Genomic DNA, 18,342 nt, shown 5'->3' on the forward strand with positions numbered 1-18,342 from the left:
ATACCAAGGAATGGGTATGTGTTTGTGGCAAATAGCAAAGCCCTAATTTCAAAGAGTCAATAGAGTTACTGATCTGATGAGCCAAACTGAGGAGATGGCACGTTAGTAATAACAATGTCTGAGCTGTCATTTTGTCAGTTGGAAATTTTATTAAAACTTTTATACACAGAATAGGCCTGTAATCTGTCCAAATATCAATATGGCTGTATACAGTGTGCACACATTATCCATCCTGGAGGTTACAGTGTGCACCTATCCTCAGAAAATCCAGTGCACAGTGATGCATAAATCACTGTGTACTGGATGTGAACCAGCAGTACAGAGTTCAGACAGGGGGCTTGTTTGGGGAAGGCATTGGTGACGTCTTTGTAGAGGCAAGTCTGTCAGAGCCAGTGTGAGCGTGACTGAGCGTATTGTGTCCGTGACAATAGACCACTGTCTCCAGTGCTAGTTTAAGCTATCGCCATGGAAGAGAGGGAGAGCAAGGTGCAGTCCAAAACCTCTCCGCACAAATAGTCACTGCTGCTTCAGTTTATGTAGGTTTCACTGGATTAATGCAGTGTGAACACACTCTAAATTTAGTCCTTTATGTCAGAAGAGAAAGCTGGGGGAAAACAGAGCTCTGCCGGCTCAGCACTTTGTGAAATAGGACATTTACGTGTAAAATTAATAGTGGTATGACAAATGGATGGATCTTGAAGGGGGCGGAGCGCTACATGCAGGTTTAAGAGGAGCAGGGGTTTCACACTAATTGAAGCAAAACTAAAACTGTCTGCAACTCGCAGCGAGAGCGAGACAGTCAGTGAGCACGTGAGCGACAAGACCCTTTTCTGTAAACAACCATAACACAGACGCATGATATATTTGTAAAGTATATGCACATAAATACAAACATACATTCATATAGGAGGAAGGGATCAGGTCCTTCACACAAACAGGCTGGTGGAGGAACAGACAGAAACAAACAGACAGACTGACAGTGTGAGTAGCAGAAGGTAAAAAAAAAGAAGAAAAAAAAGGCTGATTTGTTTTGCTTTTAAACAGGTGTGTCAGTCTTTCATATTCTTCTGTGGCATATCTGCATCTGTGAAGTAAGTATAGTCCACGGAAGCCATTGATTTAAGGTTTCTCTATGTGTAAAGGGGGGCGGGAGTCCTCCCTCAGGTGCTGATTGGCCAACAAACTCCATCCCTTTACAGTATGTGGCATTTTCCCTTCTTCTTCTTGCGAACTTGCAGCGCTGCTCTGGTGGCCATCTCAAACACCTCCCGCACGCCGTCCTTGGTCTTGGCGGAGCACTCCAGGTAGCCAAAGGCGCTGATGCGGTTGGCCATGTCTCTGCCCTCCTCAGACTTAACTGGCTCCTGGAGGTTTGATGTACAGACAGTGGGTTAAAATGTTGCTTAAGGAGGGATAATTTGTTGCAGTAAGACAAATGGATACAGACAGACAGACAGACAGACAGACAGACAGACACACAGACACACACACACACACACACACACACACACCTGTTTCATCTTGGCCAGCTCCCTGCGTGTGTGTTCATCATTCCTAAGGTCTTTCTTGTTACCCACGAGAATGATCGGGACATTGGGACAAAAGTGTTTCACTTCAGGCGTCCATTTCTCGGGAATGTTCTCTACAAGAATGGGAAAAAAAAGAAAAACAGCTCACGTCATGGCACAGTAAATTCCAGGCGTTTCTCCCTACAAGGACATTTGGGAGAGGCCTTGTCGTTTCCCTTGTGACTATACAGACATAAACATCAAGAGATTACTGACCCCTCCCTGATAGATGGGCGAGTGTGGTAGCCAAAATTTGTGCCGTCTAGAAGGAGAGGAGATGCCATGCTGTGATAAGAGTAGGCGCACCATCTGTGGCACTGGCTATGTCAAAACACTGTGGGAGAAAGCCCCAGGGCTGACGTCTGACTAAACAAGACATTTTCTTCATCTGTTTTGAAGGCCAAGAACACTCAGATACGAGTCTGAAGTACAACACAGATTCCAGAAAACAAATTGGGACGCTGTGTGAAACAGAATGGACTGCATTTAAACCAACATGATTACATAACAGATATTACTACATGCACTCTGGAACACTTCAGAAAACAACACAGTTTGTCGCTGCTTCTATAATGCAAGTTAAGACTTAACAACAAAATCCAACTGAAACTGTCGACTTCTCTGGGCTGAGCTCATCTGAGATGGACTCGCATGTAGTGGAAAAATGCGCTCTGGTCTGACAAGTCCTCATTTCAAAACTTTTTTGAAATCATGGCCGTGTCTTCCGGGCTACAGAGGGAAAGCACCGGCATCTGTGATGGTACATGGGGTGTTAGTTAGTGACCACGGCATGATGGATAACGTTTGTAAAGGCACCATTAATTCTGATAGGTACATTGGTTTGGTTTGGAGCAACATATGCTGCCACGTCCTGCTTATTTCAGCAAGACGGTACCAAACCACATTCAGAACACGTCGTCCATTGAAAATGTGCGATGCATTGAGTGTTAAAATTACAACAGAGACCCAAACAAGTTTCTCAAACACTTACTGAGTGTAAACAGGTGATGTAACACAGCAGTAAACATGGCCCTATACCAACTTTTTGAAACATGTTGCAGGCATCAAATTCAGAATAAGTGTGTATTCACAAAAAAACAATAAAATCATTTGAACATTAAATATGTTGTCTTTTTACTGTATTAAATTGAATACAAGTCTATAAGGATTTCCCAATCATTGCATTCCCTTTTTATTTAGAATTTACACAGCGTCTGGTTTGACATGTGATATATAGTCTGAATACAACTAATTAAAACCCATGCATTGATCACTATGTCAGTACTGACAGTCTCTGCTGACTTTAAGTTGTTTAATCAACTTTGAATTAATTTAAAAATGCACATTTCTGTGTAATTAAAGTTTTACCTTACCAATGATTTATTAAAATGGCTGTAGCTGAGAAACAGTCATGTGTGGAATTACCTAATTTACTGACTTGCATTGCTAAACCAGAACAGAACAGAAGCGTAATAATTTAATTACACTCATGAAGAAACACCATCTAAATAAGCATTACGTTTTTTATAAAGTGGATCATTAAGTGCATGAAGTCTGCACACAAACAGCAAACGGGAAATTGTAATGTAGAGTACATAAATTACCAGAAGGGAAAAACCTATAAAGAGTATCAGTACTGATTTTACTGCAGTGACAGGTGAGCCCTCATGCTGCTCTTCATCTGTGCAAAAGATAACTGATTCAATCTTTTTCAATCCAAATAGATCTCAACATGCCCTACCACAAATTATTGGCATTCATTATATAGAACTTAACTACAAAAGGACATCAAACTTACAGATTTTTTGTGAATATATATATGAATCAGGTTCGTTGTGTGTCAACTCTCGTGAGCTCGGGGTCACTAACTGTGGAGTCAGACTTTTAATTCCAGAAAAATAAAATGTTATTTACAGCTTTGCTAAGTAGGTCATTTGTATCCGGCCTTACCTAAACTGTCGGGGCTGTCTATGGAAAAGCACATGAGGATAACATCTGTGTCGGGGTACGACAGAGGCCTCAGTCTGTCATAGTCCTCCTGACCTGCTGTATCCCACAACGCCAACTCCACCTGAGACAGACGAGAAAGAACACAACATGTGACATGTTATTAAAATAAGGCAGGATATTTCCACTTCACTGACGGCAGGATGCAGAAGGGGGGAGTGAATAGAGACAAATATGAATATCAAGAACAAAGGCAGAATGACTAGAAAAAAGAAGGAAGAAGAGGACTTAAAATCATTCCTCTGCTATCAGGTCTAAAAAGCAACTCTCCAGAGGTGGAGATGGCTCCTGCATGCTTTACTTGTGCTGTTGGCAAGCCCACAGTGCCTGACCTGATCTAGATAAAAAACAAAAAAGGCCCAGCAAATAATCATCTGCTCGAGCTGTAGCACATACTGCAATGCAATGCCAAAGCACCGCACTGGAATGTCTTATTCACTGTAGCTGAGAAGTGTCATTACGTGCATGCATGATGCAGCTTTTGTGTCCTCTACCTGTAGCTGTTGATTTAATTCCACGGTATGTTAGCAGTTCATCTAGACTTTTCTCAAGTCTCCCTACAACTCTTTCTGTCTTGCCAAGTCTTGCATGTTGGCTGACAAACTGCTTACTTTGGAACGACTGGGTAGCCACACTACCTTGAGAGTTATAGTCTCTTTTTTTTTATGTGCGAGAGCTGAGACCACCACATATTCTGTCTGGGAGAGTCAACAACACCACTCCATGACGGACCTATGTCCATTATTGCTGCCTTTGAATTGTTTTACCACTAGGTGTCTCTCAGGAGTTTAGTTCACCACCATGCTGCACTTTACAGACTTCTTTTCTTACTGCATGTAATAAATGATATGAAGGTGCCACCTACAAGTTCAACACTGACTTGTTAAGTAGTATTTCACTAGTTTTTTTTTGTTTTTTTTTATGTCTATAGACCACTGTTGAGAGGATCGGTGCTTTGTATTATACAGCACAGGAAACAGGAACAGGAAATGGGACACTAGTCATGATGTATGAGGGATGGGGGGGTTCCAACACTGAGCAGGAAAGTGGCACTGATCCATTTCCTGTTGTTGGCTGGAGGTCTGCTGCTTTATAACAATGAAAAGACCCAAGGATTTGCTTACAATAAGCACGTATCTCCATCGCTCTTGATGGCACGTTGTTTCGCCACCAAGGCCAACAGGGCCACACATTTTTAAACACTACAGCAGCAGTTTTCAGTGTGTCACATAAGACAACCTGCCTGATCACAACAAAGTACTCTATTACGCTCAAACTATTGTTGCAAGTTCCTCACGTGAGAAGTTCCTCATCATTATTGGCTGGAGCCAATCCCAGCAGAGTCACCAGTTTGCGACAGAGTTTACACAGAGACACACAACCAGTGGGTAATTTAGAGTCACCAATTATCCTATTAACTGCATGTCTTGTGGGCGGAAGTACGAGTACCTGGAGATACTGTCCCTATTTGAGAACCACTGATCTAATCAAAGCAAATTAAAAGTTTAATATAAAATCGTACCTGTCTGCCATCCACTTCAATGTCAGCGATGTAGTTCTCAAACACAGTGGGGACATAGACCTCTGGGAACTGGTCCTTACTGAAGACGATGAGCAGACAGGTTTTCCCACACGCACCATCTCCAACTATCACCAATTTCTTCCTGATGGCTGCCATCTGCAAACAGAATACACGGTGGTTAGTCTATATATTAAGGATTGGGATACACAAGAGTGACCAAACAACCAGTACAGTGGTGAAAAACAAGTCTCTGCAAACAGAGGAGGGAGGTGAAACAATGAAACCAGAAATAGTAAGAATGAGAACGAGTGGGGAAAAAAAAGAAAAGAAAAAAAAAGATGACGGGAGTCTGTTTTAGAGCCGCACCCTTTTCCCTTTCCTGGGCTGCATCCTGTGTGTGAGGTGGAAAACAACGTTAGGCTGAGGGTTCAACACTGGTCTGGAAAAGCAATGGGAGGGAAGCGAACAGGAGGACAGCCACAGTGCTGGGAATACTGCAGCCTTGGTACTTTACACACTGCTGCACATGCATGGCCTCTTGACGCAATCACATTAAAAACGATCCTTAATATGTCACTTGTTCATTCACGTGGTCACGTGATCTACAGCTTGTACTGGGTTCTGATGACACCTTCTGTATTGCACACAAATCCTCTCCCAGTCTCTTTGCTTGTATCCTCTGAAAGGTGTGTATATGTGAGTGAATAGTATGGCCACACGCACAGACACACACTCTTACGGATCAATAGCCGTCTACCACAAGCTGACAATAATGGAGAGAAGGCAGTAGGTGATGAGACAACGTACTGGCGGCCTGCCAGCAGCATCAGCTTTTTCCGATCAAAGACTACCTGGACCAAAACAAAGACCTACACCTCCGCCATCACAAAGACAGGGTCCAAATCACGGCTGATGAATGGTGGACTCTCCATTCATCAACTCTCCATCCATCCATATCCATAGTTTAACATAAACAATGGGTTATATATGATTACTTTTATGTGAAAGTAGTGATAAATGCCATTTTCAGCTCAGTGTTTTGGTTTCACGACCCACAATATTGCAGTTTTGATTCATTGTCAATGCTCTCAGAGTGTCAGAGCTAAAGAGAGTTTCCTTCAGACGTTGGTAGAAACCAAAAAATGAGCTAAAAGACAGAACATTGGACTGGACTCTGCATGTTCACAAATGAGTGATAATTTGTTCCTTATCTATTGGGTGTATAAATAAGCATTTGCTTTCCATCAAGTCTGCCACATAATCTTAAACGGTGATATACTGTGAGTGTTTACAGCTTGTTATTGCAGGTTTAATGAGCCTTTAAGTAAAAAAACTTTTATTGTGAAAAAAAAAAAAAACTTGTAAAAAAAAACCCTTTTAGACTATGTATTTAGACGCTGTGCTGTGGGGCGGTAAACAGAGCTGCACGTGTGTATAAACTGTTGGTTCCTCTGAACTGGTCTGTGTGTGGGCTGTTGATACAAAATATTCATAGAAACTAAAGCCAATTAACTTCTTACAGGCAGCATGGAGGCTCCTCTATGCAAAATGACCAAAACTATTTATTCTGTCATTTAGGAAAAAACCTGCAGGATACATTATGTTGTCTTCAGACAATGAGCTATAAAAATAACCAAGAAGACCCAGGTGTCCGTGTGCGTGTTCAAGAATGAAATCTCCACACCCGTCCTTTGAATTCCCTCAGTCATTTTCACCTTCACAAACGATAACAGCAGCTAATATTTTCACCACAAGAATAAAAAGAATTGTTCAGTTTGCTTTCCTCTCCCACGCATTAAATCAGGCCAGTGTGTTGTCAGTTTGTCTCTGGAGAGAGCCACCTGTTCTCCGTGATAGCAGGCTGCTGCTGCTCCATACATCATACTGTCACTGCCAGAGGACGATGCAAAACAACACACACACACACACACCCACACACACACACACACACCACACACACACACACACACAACACCACACACACACACACCACACACACAGCCCCAGAAAGCTTCAGAAAGTGGGTCTGGACCTGCAAATCCTGTGCTGTGACGAAATGATGCAGCTTATTGACGACGATAGCTCTCACAGCATGCTGCCCACTGTGACAGTGGCAGCACATGGTGCTTAGTGGGGATAATGGCCACTTCCGTTTTCATTAATGTGGGCACACCAGAGCGGGGACTCCAAGGACTCCTTCCCCAAATAAAAGCTGATTATAAGATGGAAATGAAATAATTCACTTTAACTAAAAGCTGATTATAAGATGGAAATGAAATAATTCACTTTAACATTAATATGATTTGAAATTCTTCAGCCTATTCCAGCGAAATTATTATGTAATATATATATATAAATAAGCAACTATTATTATATATACTAACTATTATAGTGAGCATTCTTTGTTTACATCTTGTCCATCAGTGTTCCTCAAATCTTTGAGAAGTCAGACAGTTGAGATAAGCAGCCAGCTAAGACATGTTTAAAGTAGTAAGAAAAACAGACCCGTTACACAAACAAGAGGTTAGTGTATGACGCTGTGATCAGAATCTTTCACTGTTGGCTGACAATTTATAAATAAAAAGAAGACAGGCAAGGAAGAAATGGAGGTATGTTTTGTTAAAAACTATTTAAACCTTAAACATAAGATTAGGAAAGAAACACACTACTGAACACTTTTAGTGCTGAATTCAAGATTCAAGCCTGAACGGAAGAATAGTTCTACCCCAAAACAGGGTCGATTCTTAAAGTAGTTGGTGTAAAAGTTTCACAATATGCATGTAATTGAGCAGGCTAACAATCTGTTCATTACACAAGTTAATCAATAGCTTTTGACTCCCACTCATGTGACATATAAGTGCAAGAGAACATGTTCCAGACAGCAGAAAGTATATTCAGTGCATTTATTAACTTGTGAACTAACTCTCAGCGACACTTCCTGCAGGTGGCTCGCAGTAAAGGCTTTTCAGTGAAGAGAACAGAGCAAGACTTCTTATACAAATCTGCAGGAAGTCCTCAGTTCACCTCAGGTTCACCTAACAATAGAGGATTTGTGGAAATGTGTGAATATGTGCAGGTGCATTGTGCTTTTATGCATTTCCATACTGTTCTCATTTGACTTCCTCACAAGAAAAGAGTATTCTATATATATATATATATATATATATATATATATATATATATATATATATATATATATCTTATAATATATATATATATTCTTGGTGATTAGTTTGCGATATATATTTCCCCATTTCCACAGAAAAAAACTATTAAAATCATGCTGATGTGACATTTGTTGGAGTCTAATAAATAAATATATTTGTAGGAAAGGGCATCTCTGCAGCACTACTACAGGACTTTATAATAATGCTTTTTTGCCTTTATAAAAACCCTGCTTTTTTTGCTTCACTTTGCCATGTTGTGATTTTTCTAATATTTCAATTAACCATGCAGCCCTTCTTCCTCTCAGTCACTTCATGGTAAGATATACACAGCAGTGGGGGAGGAGAGAAAATGAGCAACAGGAAAGACGACTGGAATTCACCCATTTTGTCATTTTCTCTCGTTCCCCCTAATGGAGGTTTTCCCCCTCAGGTCACTTCGACTAAGCTTTATTAGCACAAGGAGGAGTCCAACACAACCAGTCCCTCCTTTCCTTTTTCCTCAAGTCACGCAGCTCTGAACTTAGTGTAGAATTTTCATGTTCACTTTAACAAGCGTCTGCTAAAGGAGTTACAGTGTGTTTGAAGAAACCCACAGAGCAGAGGTTGTACGATTTTATGTGAATATTATGGCTATCAGAACAATATAAGACACTTTTCCTCCTCGGCCTTCGAGTGAATATAACTGTAGCTCAAAACGCTTACCAGACCCATTGAAAGCAAATAAATGCACCCAGAATAACATTGTTGTGCCATTTGCTTTTATATTATGACACGTTTCTTTGTGTTATATTAAAACAATCAATAATTAAGTGTGCCCTGAGTTTTATGTTGTGGTAAGTACGACTGTTATTGTCAGGGGAAAAATAATAAGGAGAGGAAAAAAGTCCAAATGACTCGTGGATAATGAATAATTTAAAAAAATGATAGTTATTGGTGTGGTATAGAAATTGCTCCTACAAGCAGCAATGAAGTGGACTTGTAGTCCCAGACAGTCACATGACAATTACAGCTGCATAAAACTCTGAAAGAACAATGGGAACCCAAAAATGCATTCGAGCCAGAGTGGTGAACCGTAGTATACATGCAGAAACATACACACGAGCCTCGACGAGACAGGTCGTTTATCTGCGCGGGATACCGCATGCTCACGTGTGTCTTGGGATGAATGATCCTGTCTTGCATAATGTTCGTCCCTGTGTGAGGTAGCAAAGGACAAAGTTCTCATTCCTAGCACACGCAGCACAGACACCCATTTCTCCCTGGCAGGTTTTGACTCACCCCTGCAGTAGTAACACATTAGCCAGGCTTGCTCATCAGAAGTCGTTGAAAAAAGGAGGAGGCAGTGAGATAGAAAGTATCAACCAGATTCCAATCACAAGCCAGACTGTCACGTACCAGTCTAACTAAGGCTGAATCATCAAAAGGAAACTGCTCCATATTTGTGCAACTCAGTAACAAACCAACTTCGACAAACAGAGCTGACGGTGAGAAGTTTAGGTCTGACGTAAACCAGATTAGATATTAGATTTATCTAAATGTTGAAGGGCCTTAAAAGAACAAGCGTCCACACAGTTACTCAATGTGTTTTACTCATTACATTATGAAGACATTAAGCATGCTGACTTTTTAAAGGCTCAATGCATTTCCAATTTTTGTCTTGGTTTGTTCTGGGACGTGCCAGCTGTTGAGAAATGCCCCGCTGTGCTCGGTTAAACTAAACTATGAGTGGAGAAGAGCTGCTTCAATTAATGATATGTGCAGCAGCAAGCAATGTGGTAAGAGCTGCTTTGGACGAATCAGTTTCAGCAGAATTTTGCAGGTGAACCACACCTTTAAACTGCTGCTGACTGTTGACACCTACATTTCAATATTTTGTGTATGCGTGGGAAGCTGTCCAACCTTCATGCCACAAATACCACTTCTCTCTTCATAGGCAGCTCTACTTTACAAAACATGAACTAAAGGTAACATGAACTAAGTATTACATTTGGTCACACCCACATACCTCATCATCTTAGGCCTGCACGGAAAAAACAGTCCCTCGTTCAGTTGAATTAAGACAGTCTGGCAAAGATGCAGGGTGTTTAACCTGGCTCAACTTTTGCTGCAACTCAACGTGACGTCACCCAGCAAGGCACTGCTGTGTGTCCAATTAAATACAATGTACAAGCACACATTCCTACAGGATTACTCTGTAACATGAACAGCATATTTCTACTGTTTACCTCGTGATTATTGCGACAAAAAGAAAATAACTTTCCAGAGTTTTAAAGTCCTTGTCTCAGAGTATTATAAACTGCTGTGCAGTGTTTTGGTGTGTGAGAAGGCTTTGAACTTTGAGACCTGTTACCTGGACTTTGTGTCACTGGAACCTAAAAAAGAGAGCTGCTTTTGATTTGAAAGTTGTAAAATTTCAAGTAGTCATTTGAGCTGTGATAATGATCTACATAAAGTATAAACTTTACCTTCCCATCCAGCAAGGAAAAAAAACAGAGAAACTGGCTGAAGAGTCTGAACTGCAATCATGCAGTGCTCTTATACTGTACTGAATAAATCGTTAGGACACATACGTGGATAAAAGAGGTTTTTCGTTACCTCCAATTCACCAACAACCCTTTTTTTTATGTTTGTCCAAAGGGAAGAACATCTCTGCCCTTGAATAAAGACGTTTCCAGAAGTTACTCAATAAGGACAGAGAGACTGAAAGTCTGATAAACTAACAGGATTTCAGCAGCTCATCAGAGCGGCATCTCACCACAGATGAATAAATATGTCCTCCCTGCTTTCCTTTTCCTTGGAAAGTGACACGAGCAGCTCTGTTGGGAATAATAAAAGTAAATCAAACTAACTTGCAGGTGATGTCTGGACAAAATGTGTGGATTGTCACAAATATTAACTGATTGGCAGTTGTTGACGTACTGATTGGCACACTGAAAATGCATTCCTCGTGATGATTAATAACAGGTCACTGAATGCTCACACACACACACACACACACACACACACACACACAACTGACTGTGTACAAATGTGGGAGGACGTAAGCTATGAGGAATGTCTCACCCACTTTCAAAACCCCTCACCCTTTTCTTCTAAACACACAACATCTCTCCCCCATCAGTGTCTTTCCCTCTCTCCTGGTTGAAATGTTGATGGGATTATACATGAAGCTCAGTCGACCATAAAGATACAGTGCATGATGTGTGTTTGAAAGTATTTGTTTAAGCTCACGTACATTTAGCGTACTGCTCCCAAATTCCCAAACGTTGGTGCTGCTCTGTTAATATGGTACAAAAAAAACAAACATAATTGTTGCTCTTGTTCGCACACCTCCAGTTCGAAAGATAGTAGGTTAACATATGTTGTGGAGAGGAGAGTCTGAAATGTGAATATTTGCTGGTTTTCCATGTCTTCTGATATTAAACTGAATATTTTGGCCTTGGGAAATGCTGCAATTTGAATATGCCAACATGGACATGGGCATTTTATTTTGTTACTCGTGTCTGGCATTTAATAGACCAAACGATTAATTGATTAATCAAGTTAAGAACCAACAGAATAATGAATAATGAAAACAATCGTTAGTTGCAGCCAAACAAAACATCACAAGAGCGCTCCATCGATTTATCTCTGTGCTCCTATAAAGCCTTTAGAATGGATTGGAACAGCGCTGAGAATTAAAGGTCAAAGTACACACTTGTATATCCATAAGGGTCAGGGGTCTGCACACACACACACAAACACAAACATCATGGTGACTTTCTGATGAAAAGGAGCTCCTTTGTTCTTTTGTATTTTGCTACCCAACGAGAACAGGACAAAGGAGATTTAAGAATACAGTACAGATGATTACATTAATTCACTCACGTGTACCTGGAAAACAATGATCTGGCCTAACACTGTCATGTTCAGTAGTTAAAGTAGTCTGACTTATAGTTTCAGACCTGTAGTCTCCAGCGTCAATCAACGCTGCCTCAAATCTGACATCACTTGAATCAATTCATCAGATTTTGCACAGCTCCCGTTGGAGCCACAAAAGGTTTTATGAAAGCTTTTTTTCACATACGCAGTAGATGCAGTAATACTCCTCAAGACCTGTAGACAGACTTTAATGTATAAAGTTGGTGGACTTCTCCTTTAAAAAGGAGACCATGTAGGGAGATGTAGGCTCAACACAAAGCTCTTTAGCTGACAAACGTACTCGGATGGCTTTATTTATTTTAATGTTGACCTACTTAAGTGTGGAGCTGTGTAGTGTAGAGAAAAACTAATTAAATATACATTCACATACTGGATCAAACTCTTGAAAACTTGATGAGGATATACCTATTATCTCCTTACAAAACATGACACTTGGCCTCGGGTTGGATTGGAGAAATCTTTGTTAGGAAGATGAAGCCAAATTTTCAAGGTTGAATCACGCTTGAGACCAGAAGTGGCTGCTCAGGATCCAGGCCAGGCAAGCGGCTAAAGTCAGAGAACCTAGCTTGAGCCCAAAATAGGACAGAGCCATTGAGACTCCCCCAGCCCAATTTATCACAGTGCACACGGCTCGGCTCAGAGCAGAGGACGAAAGAAAGAAATATCACACAGAATTATCCTTTCATCCGCCCCCGAGCCTCTGCCTGCGGTACAAACAGACTGAAGAGTCGGGGCGGATGAAGGGAAGGGAGGAAGGAGAGGCGGGGGGGGTCAAAACTAGAACATGAGCCTGTTGGAGCATTAGCAACACATGTAGAGAAAACTTGAAAACATACCAAAGTCAGTCTTTGATAAATATTCCGTGAGTGTGAAATTTTAAAGAATGATGAATTAGTCATGGAGTGGATTGGGAATGGAGCTGATCAGGATTTGGTTTGCAATCACATAGTCTGTTTTCCAAACCTGCTGCTAGAGACACACACACACAGTGTGATAGCGGAAGCCTGTGTGTTACTCACTCATTACTTGTTCCTTTAGCTCCCTCTCTTCTATCCATCCTCCTCCAGGCTCTTGTTCTCACTCTGTCCTCATCCCCTCACTTTCTCTCTTTTGCTCTCTCTCTTCCTGTGTTGCAGTGTGATGTCACCATCAGGGAACTAATGTGCCGTATCCTTAGGGTGCTGCATTCCTGCTTTCCGACTCACACAGCACAAATGAAAGCTGACACACATACACGCAGCCTGGATAGAGTCGCCACCTCCCAACACCTCGGCGGCTTCTCTCATCCATCCAGTCCATCTGCGCCTTACAGCTATGTGGAGCGTTTGGGCGTATAGAGATGGGGTTCAATGGAATTTTATCAAATCTTTTCAAACCCCTAATCAAATCTTTGTTTACATTCCAGGATTTGCAGATAACTAAAGGCTAAAATAACAGCAACACAAGCAAACAGATTAATATTCATAACCTGTACCGACAACCAGGAAATGAGATGAGCGGAATAAAATATGAAATGACACATTCAATTCAACAGCTGTAGCCCACCAAATGCCTAAAGTCCTGATTCAGAGCTGTGAAGTGGATTTAAATATTGATATGATATGAATACAAGTTTAACTGAAGAGGGGGAGATAAAAAGGTTTCATAAAAGCTTCATTAGCGTCGGAGCTTAACGAATCCGTGTGTTTTGCCAACCGGGATCTGGACCCGAAATAGAAACCAGCTATCAGGACTCATCCCTCAGGGCTCTGCTGCTAATGTAACTCAGAGGAAAATGTTTGGCTTCCTAAATTGTCCTTATAGGGACTTCCTGAAACTGCAAGCATCAAGATCCAAACAGGAAACTCTCCCAGAGAGGATTTGTTTTCCCCGGAGGATGCTTCTCTGCTTGCTGTCTGTGCGTGATACACCCCCACAGCCCACAGACTCAGTTTTCCATGTTTGTCGGTCATCGTCTGATTACTGGGAAACAGAAACCGTCTAAACTCAGCATTTTCCTGTGGTCTCTGTGTGAAGTATGAAGGGCACCGGCCTCCTTGGAAAACACAGTTCATGTAAAGTTGTCCAGACTAATCTAAGACAGGATACAGTGCAGCATTGTGTCTGAACACCTCGGCTGATAAGCACCTACAGTTTAAACAATCGAGTGAGTGTGAGCTAGAAAGATGGAAAACCTGCCATCTGAGCAATCCCCTTATGTCCTTGCACTACTTCCCAAGTCCTCGCCTGGGAGAGGTACTACAAGCATACTTCGCCATCCCTGAATCTCGAGCAGACATGTACAATAGGCGAAAAGTAAGACACTCATTGTAGGTCAGCGGTAAGAGCATGCAGAGGGGAACAAAATGAGGTGCAGCATCGGGGTGAAATGGCCTCTGGCGATTCTGGCTCACATCATATGGAGCTTTTGATCCATAATAGTTTTCCATAATGGCTTTCATACTGACCTACTGAGCTATTCAGCTGTCTTCTGAGATGACCTCAATGCAGCAAGAAGAAAAGAACAAGAGCAGACATGCAAGAGATGGATGTTTCACTATCATGATGTCAGTTCTGTCAATAAGAGACACCGTGTCTTGTTATACTAATTTGACATTTATATGTAGGGATGCCCTGATCAGGTTTATTGACCCTTTTAAATCAGATACCAATGCTTACATTTCCTAAATGTTGATCATATAGCTAAAGCTGGTTCCACCTTATTTTCCTTGACCTAAAGTCCTGATTCAAAACTATAAAGCTGATAAGTTTAAATTATCGATATGATAGGGACTCATTTGGTGGCCCAGTTCCTCTATAAAACACTGCAGGAAACCATGACGGTGCAATGCCGTTATATTAATCAGTTGAGTGGAATGACCTGTGGTTTAGGGCTGAAACCATTAGTCAATAATTGATGAATCAATCAATTGAAGTTAAGTAATTTTTAAATAATCACTCTGGTTCCAACGTCTGCGGTGGGAAAGCTGTTGGACGGACAAAACAAGGCGTCGTTTGAAGAAGATACTCCTCAGATCAGCCAAGAAAATCCCCATTTATCATCAGCTCTATGGTTGCTTTAACCGAGCTGCTAATCATATTTACACTACTACATTTATTTTCTGCATATGTTGTGTTTAAACTGCAATGTTGTTCTGTTATTGACAGATTGTATTTTGGTAAGATATATATTTAATTTGGGATTTCTTATTTACACGCTACAAGCTGGGAAAACCTTTCTCAACAAATTTAATTAGTCAATGCTATGATGGGAGAAATTAAACTTCGTCAGTTCTCTAATTAAATTTTGTGAAAAGAAAATCCTCTGTGTGCATGAGGGGAGGGATGTCTTTGCATTTTCTGCATTCCAATATATTTAACGGACCCTCATAGTATTTGTATCTATAAACAATACCACCACTACTACTGCCGCTACTTTTACAGCCCTAATAAAAAGTCCACTTCACCTGGGGCAGCTCTGGATTACATCACCTCGAAAGTGACAGTCGAAAACACACCGACGACGTCAACAGACATCATGACTTCTGCTTTTACGTCAACGTAGCCTGGATTGGGGATTTCCACAACACTTCCTTCCACTGCATTGACACTGATTTGTGCGTCTGTGTACCACTTCCACTCCTGACCACTACCTGCACGCAGCTTTTTCAGCAATCAGCTGTTCGGCTACAATGACATCATACTTTCTTCTATGGCAGTCTCACAAACAAACATTTTACACGCACAAATATAAGATATGGATTGGATATAGATATTTAAATCACTCCTCTCCTCTGTGTGTGTGTGCCCTTTAACATCCTGTGTTTGTATGACACTGTAGAAACACAAATGGGAGTAGTCCGGTTGATGCGTGGCGTGAGTTTTTGCAGGTTTTTGCTTTGACTCAAGCCAGACAGACACACAGTAGTTTTGTGTGTGTGGGGAACAAGCCAAGACAAGTGGAACAAGCCTGTGTGAGATATGAGGGTCTGCGCTACAGTAGCTGAGCAGCACAACAAGGGTGTGGTGACTCGGAGAGAGGAATTTCCTCGGGACAGACTAATGTTTTAACAGTGTTTCAGGACAGACAACACACTTTTGACCACATGAAAAGGCTTTTAATGCTTTCCAAGAACTCCAGGGAGAGAGAAAAAACAAACATCTGATACCACCATCATACTGGTCAAACAGGTTTCCACAGAGACAAGAGGCGATAAAGTTTTTACAGTGAGTAAATCTGGGCCGTGCCTGCCTCCACAGCTGAAGTCTATATAATTAAATTACGTAATGAAGTATATTATGAGTATGGACAGGGCTGGGTTAGGAATGCTGATAGGATCCATGTCACCGACAGGGCAATGGGCTAGGAGGGTCTTCAGTTTATGACACTTTTCTTTAGCGTTTCTATCAAACAAACGTCGAAACACTTCATCCATCGAGCTGGAAAACTTCTAAACAAGTAACAGGTTTCAACTCGCCGAGCAGGAGCTGCTCATTAACGTGTCTTCACAGAGAGAGAGAGAGAGGTGGTCGTTTTAACTACTTTTTCCTTCAAACTTGCCCACATTTAATAACTCAAGCTGCTGCGAAATCAAATGTTAGTCACCCAAAAGGACAATTTGTTCTCTTACCTTGCCTACGGTGTACTCTCAAATGCCAAAGTCCTCCGTGTTTCCCTCCCGCTGTGGCCCTTCCCTTGAAGCAGCTGTAATCAGACTGAAGGGGGCGAGCGAGCGGCCAGGCTCATACTCACAGAGACCCTCCCAGAGTGCTGCGTTCACTGTGCTCACGGAAATTTCAACTTTACTTTATTTCCCATTCCCTCGGTCGGATGGCTGTTGTTATATGAGCACACACCAGGAGGTTTGCGTTGAGGTGTGCCAGGCTTTTTTCCTTACCTTCGTCCTCTAACAACCATGAATAAGTTTAAAGTCAAATGTTATTTGTGAAACAGTGAAAAGGTCTTTGCGGTGCAACAGTCTTTACAATACAAGATAGATAGTGTGTGATTTGCACAGTGAGGGTATATTTATCTGTCTAATAATGTGTTTGTTTCCAGATCATACCACCGTTTACTTACTTATTTTTGTGGTATTATTAGCTGTGTGAGGCTGAACAAAAGTCTTTCTATTTGTTACACATATTACAGAATTGGTCATGAGAAGGAGAACTCAGTTTGAAGTCTGTTTTTAAAAATGTATTTGAGCATTGAAGAATTAAAAGCACATGTACATGGACTCTCTTTGTTCTGGAAACCACAGTTCACCGACTCTAAGAGTCAGCGAGTTGCTGCTGCCAACGTCCCCAAAAGAAGTGCCTAACTTACAGGTAAACTTAGTTAGGTATGAGAATGTGCTACTATCTAATTGGTCTAGAGGTCAAAGGGGAGGAGCCATGGTTTAAACTTAGCTTCCCCTTGATTGGTCCATCTCGATGTCCGTCCTCTGCTCCGGTCTCCAATTGGAAGGGGTCAGCAACCTGGGGAGGAAGAGCCGTACACTTCCTCTCCTGACTGTTATCTTCCTTTCACATTAAGAGCATGCTATTATATTACACCCTGGGTGTGCAGATCTTGAAGAACAACAGCCTATGTGTAACCAACCACGCGCTTAATGTGTCAACAATTATTATGTGAGTATGTGCATCATTAAGTAATATAACAACACTCATTGTTTTCTGATATAATACAGCACTTGTATTACTGGTGAAATATTTCTCCCTAACACTTGCCTAACCTGTTGTGTGCATCTGTCACAGAGGCCCAGATGCGTGCTACACTTCATTTCAAGGCTTAAAATGTGAGATTTGAAAATTTCCGGCTGCACCTGAATGCAGCACAGTGTTTCAGATTCCAGCGCCTGCACGCCATTGGCTGAGAGGATTTAACCGTTACAAGGTGCCCGCCCCTTTACGGTTAGAGAATAATGACATCATTTTTAAGAGGTTGCCTGTCATTTAAATTGAGTTTTATTATTATCTTATGCTCCAATGTCATTCAGTGTTTTATAAATCTGAGATGAATAGATCTTCTTATTATAATGAAAACAACAACAATAATTATTAGTCCTTCTTATGTAAGGAAATGGACTTTGACCCAAAGTCCTTTTCTCAGACAGCACACAACAGGAAATCACACGACAGGGATTTGAGCTTTTTAAGTTCCCATTTTCTCAGTGAG

The 18,342-nt window shown here is 41.4% G+C and overlaps 1 protein-coding gene across 1 annotated transcript; it reads right to left on the minus strand.

Moving 5' to 3' along the window:
* Window positions 1-126: 126 nt before the first annotated feature.
* On the minus strand, window positions 127-16,950 carry LOC104932082 (transforming protein RhoA). Its single transcript, XM_010747234.3, has 5 exons — window positions 16,796-16,950; window positions 5,098-5,253; window positions 3,519-3,639; window positions 1,512-1,642; window positions 127-1,364 (listed from the first exon to the last, which is right to left on the minus strand). Exons 2-5 carry the CDS (start codon window positions 5,251-5,253, stop codon window positions 1,194-1,196), a joined length of 579 nt encoding a protein of 192 aa, XP_010745536.1. The 5' UTR covers window positions 16,796-16,950; the 3' UTR covers window positions 127-1,193.
* Between the last annotated feature and the right edge of the window lie 1,392 nt (window positions 16,951-18,342).

The sequence above is a fragment of the Larimichthys crocea genome, chromosome XV (assembly GCF_000972845.2).
Source record: "Larimichthys crocea isolate SSNF chromosome XV, L_crocea_2.0, whole genome shotgun sequence".
NCBI lineage: Eukaryota > Metazoa > Chordata > Actinopteri > Sciaenidae > Larimichthys > Larimichthys crocea.

What these genes read in the sequence shown, in the direction of transcription:
- LOC104932082 (XM_010747234.3), bottom strand. Translation starts at nt 5,253, where the DNA reads ATGGCAGCCATCAGGAAGAAATTGGTGATAGTTGGAGATGGTGCGTGT. An exon ending in AGACAGCCCCGACAGTTTAG is followed by an intron (nt 1,643 to 3,518) that starts GTAAGGCCGGAT and finishes CCATTCTTGTAG; the next exon opens with AGAACATTCCCGAGAAATGG. An exon ending in AGCTGGCCAAGATGAAACAG is followed by an intron (nt 1,365 to 1,511) that starts GTGTGTGTGTGT and finishes TCAAACCTCCAG; the next exon opens with GAGCCAGTTAAGTCTGAGGA.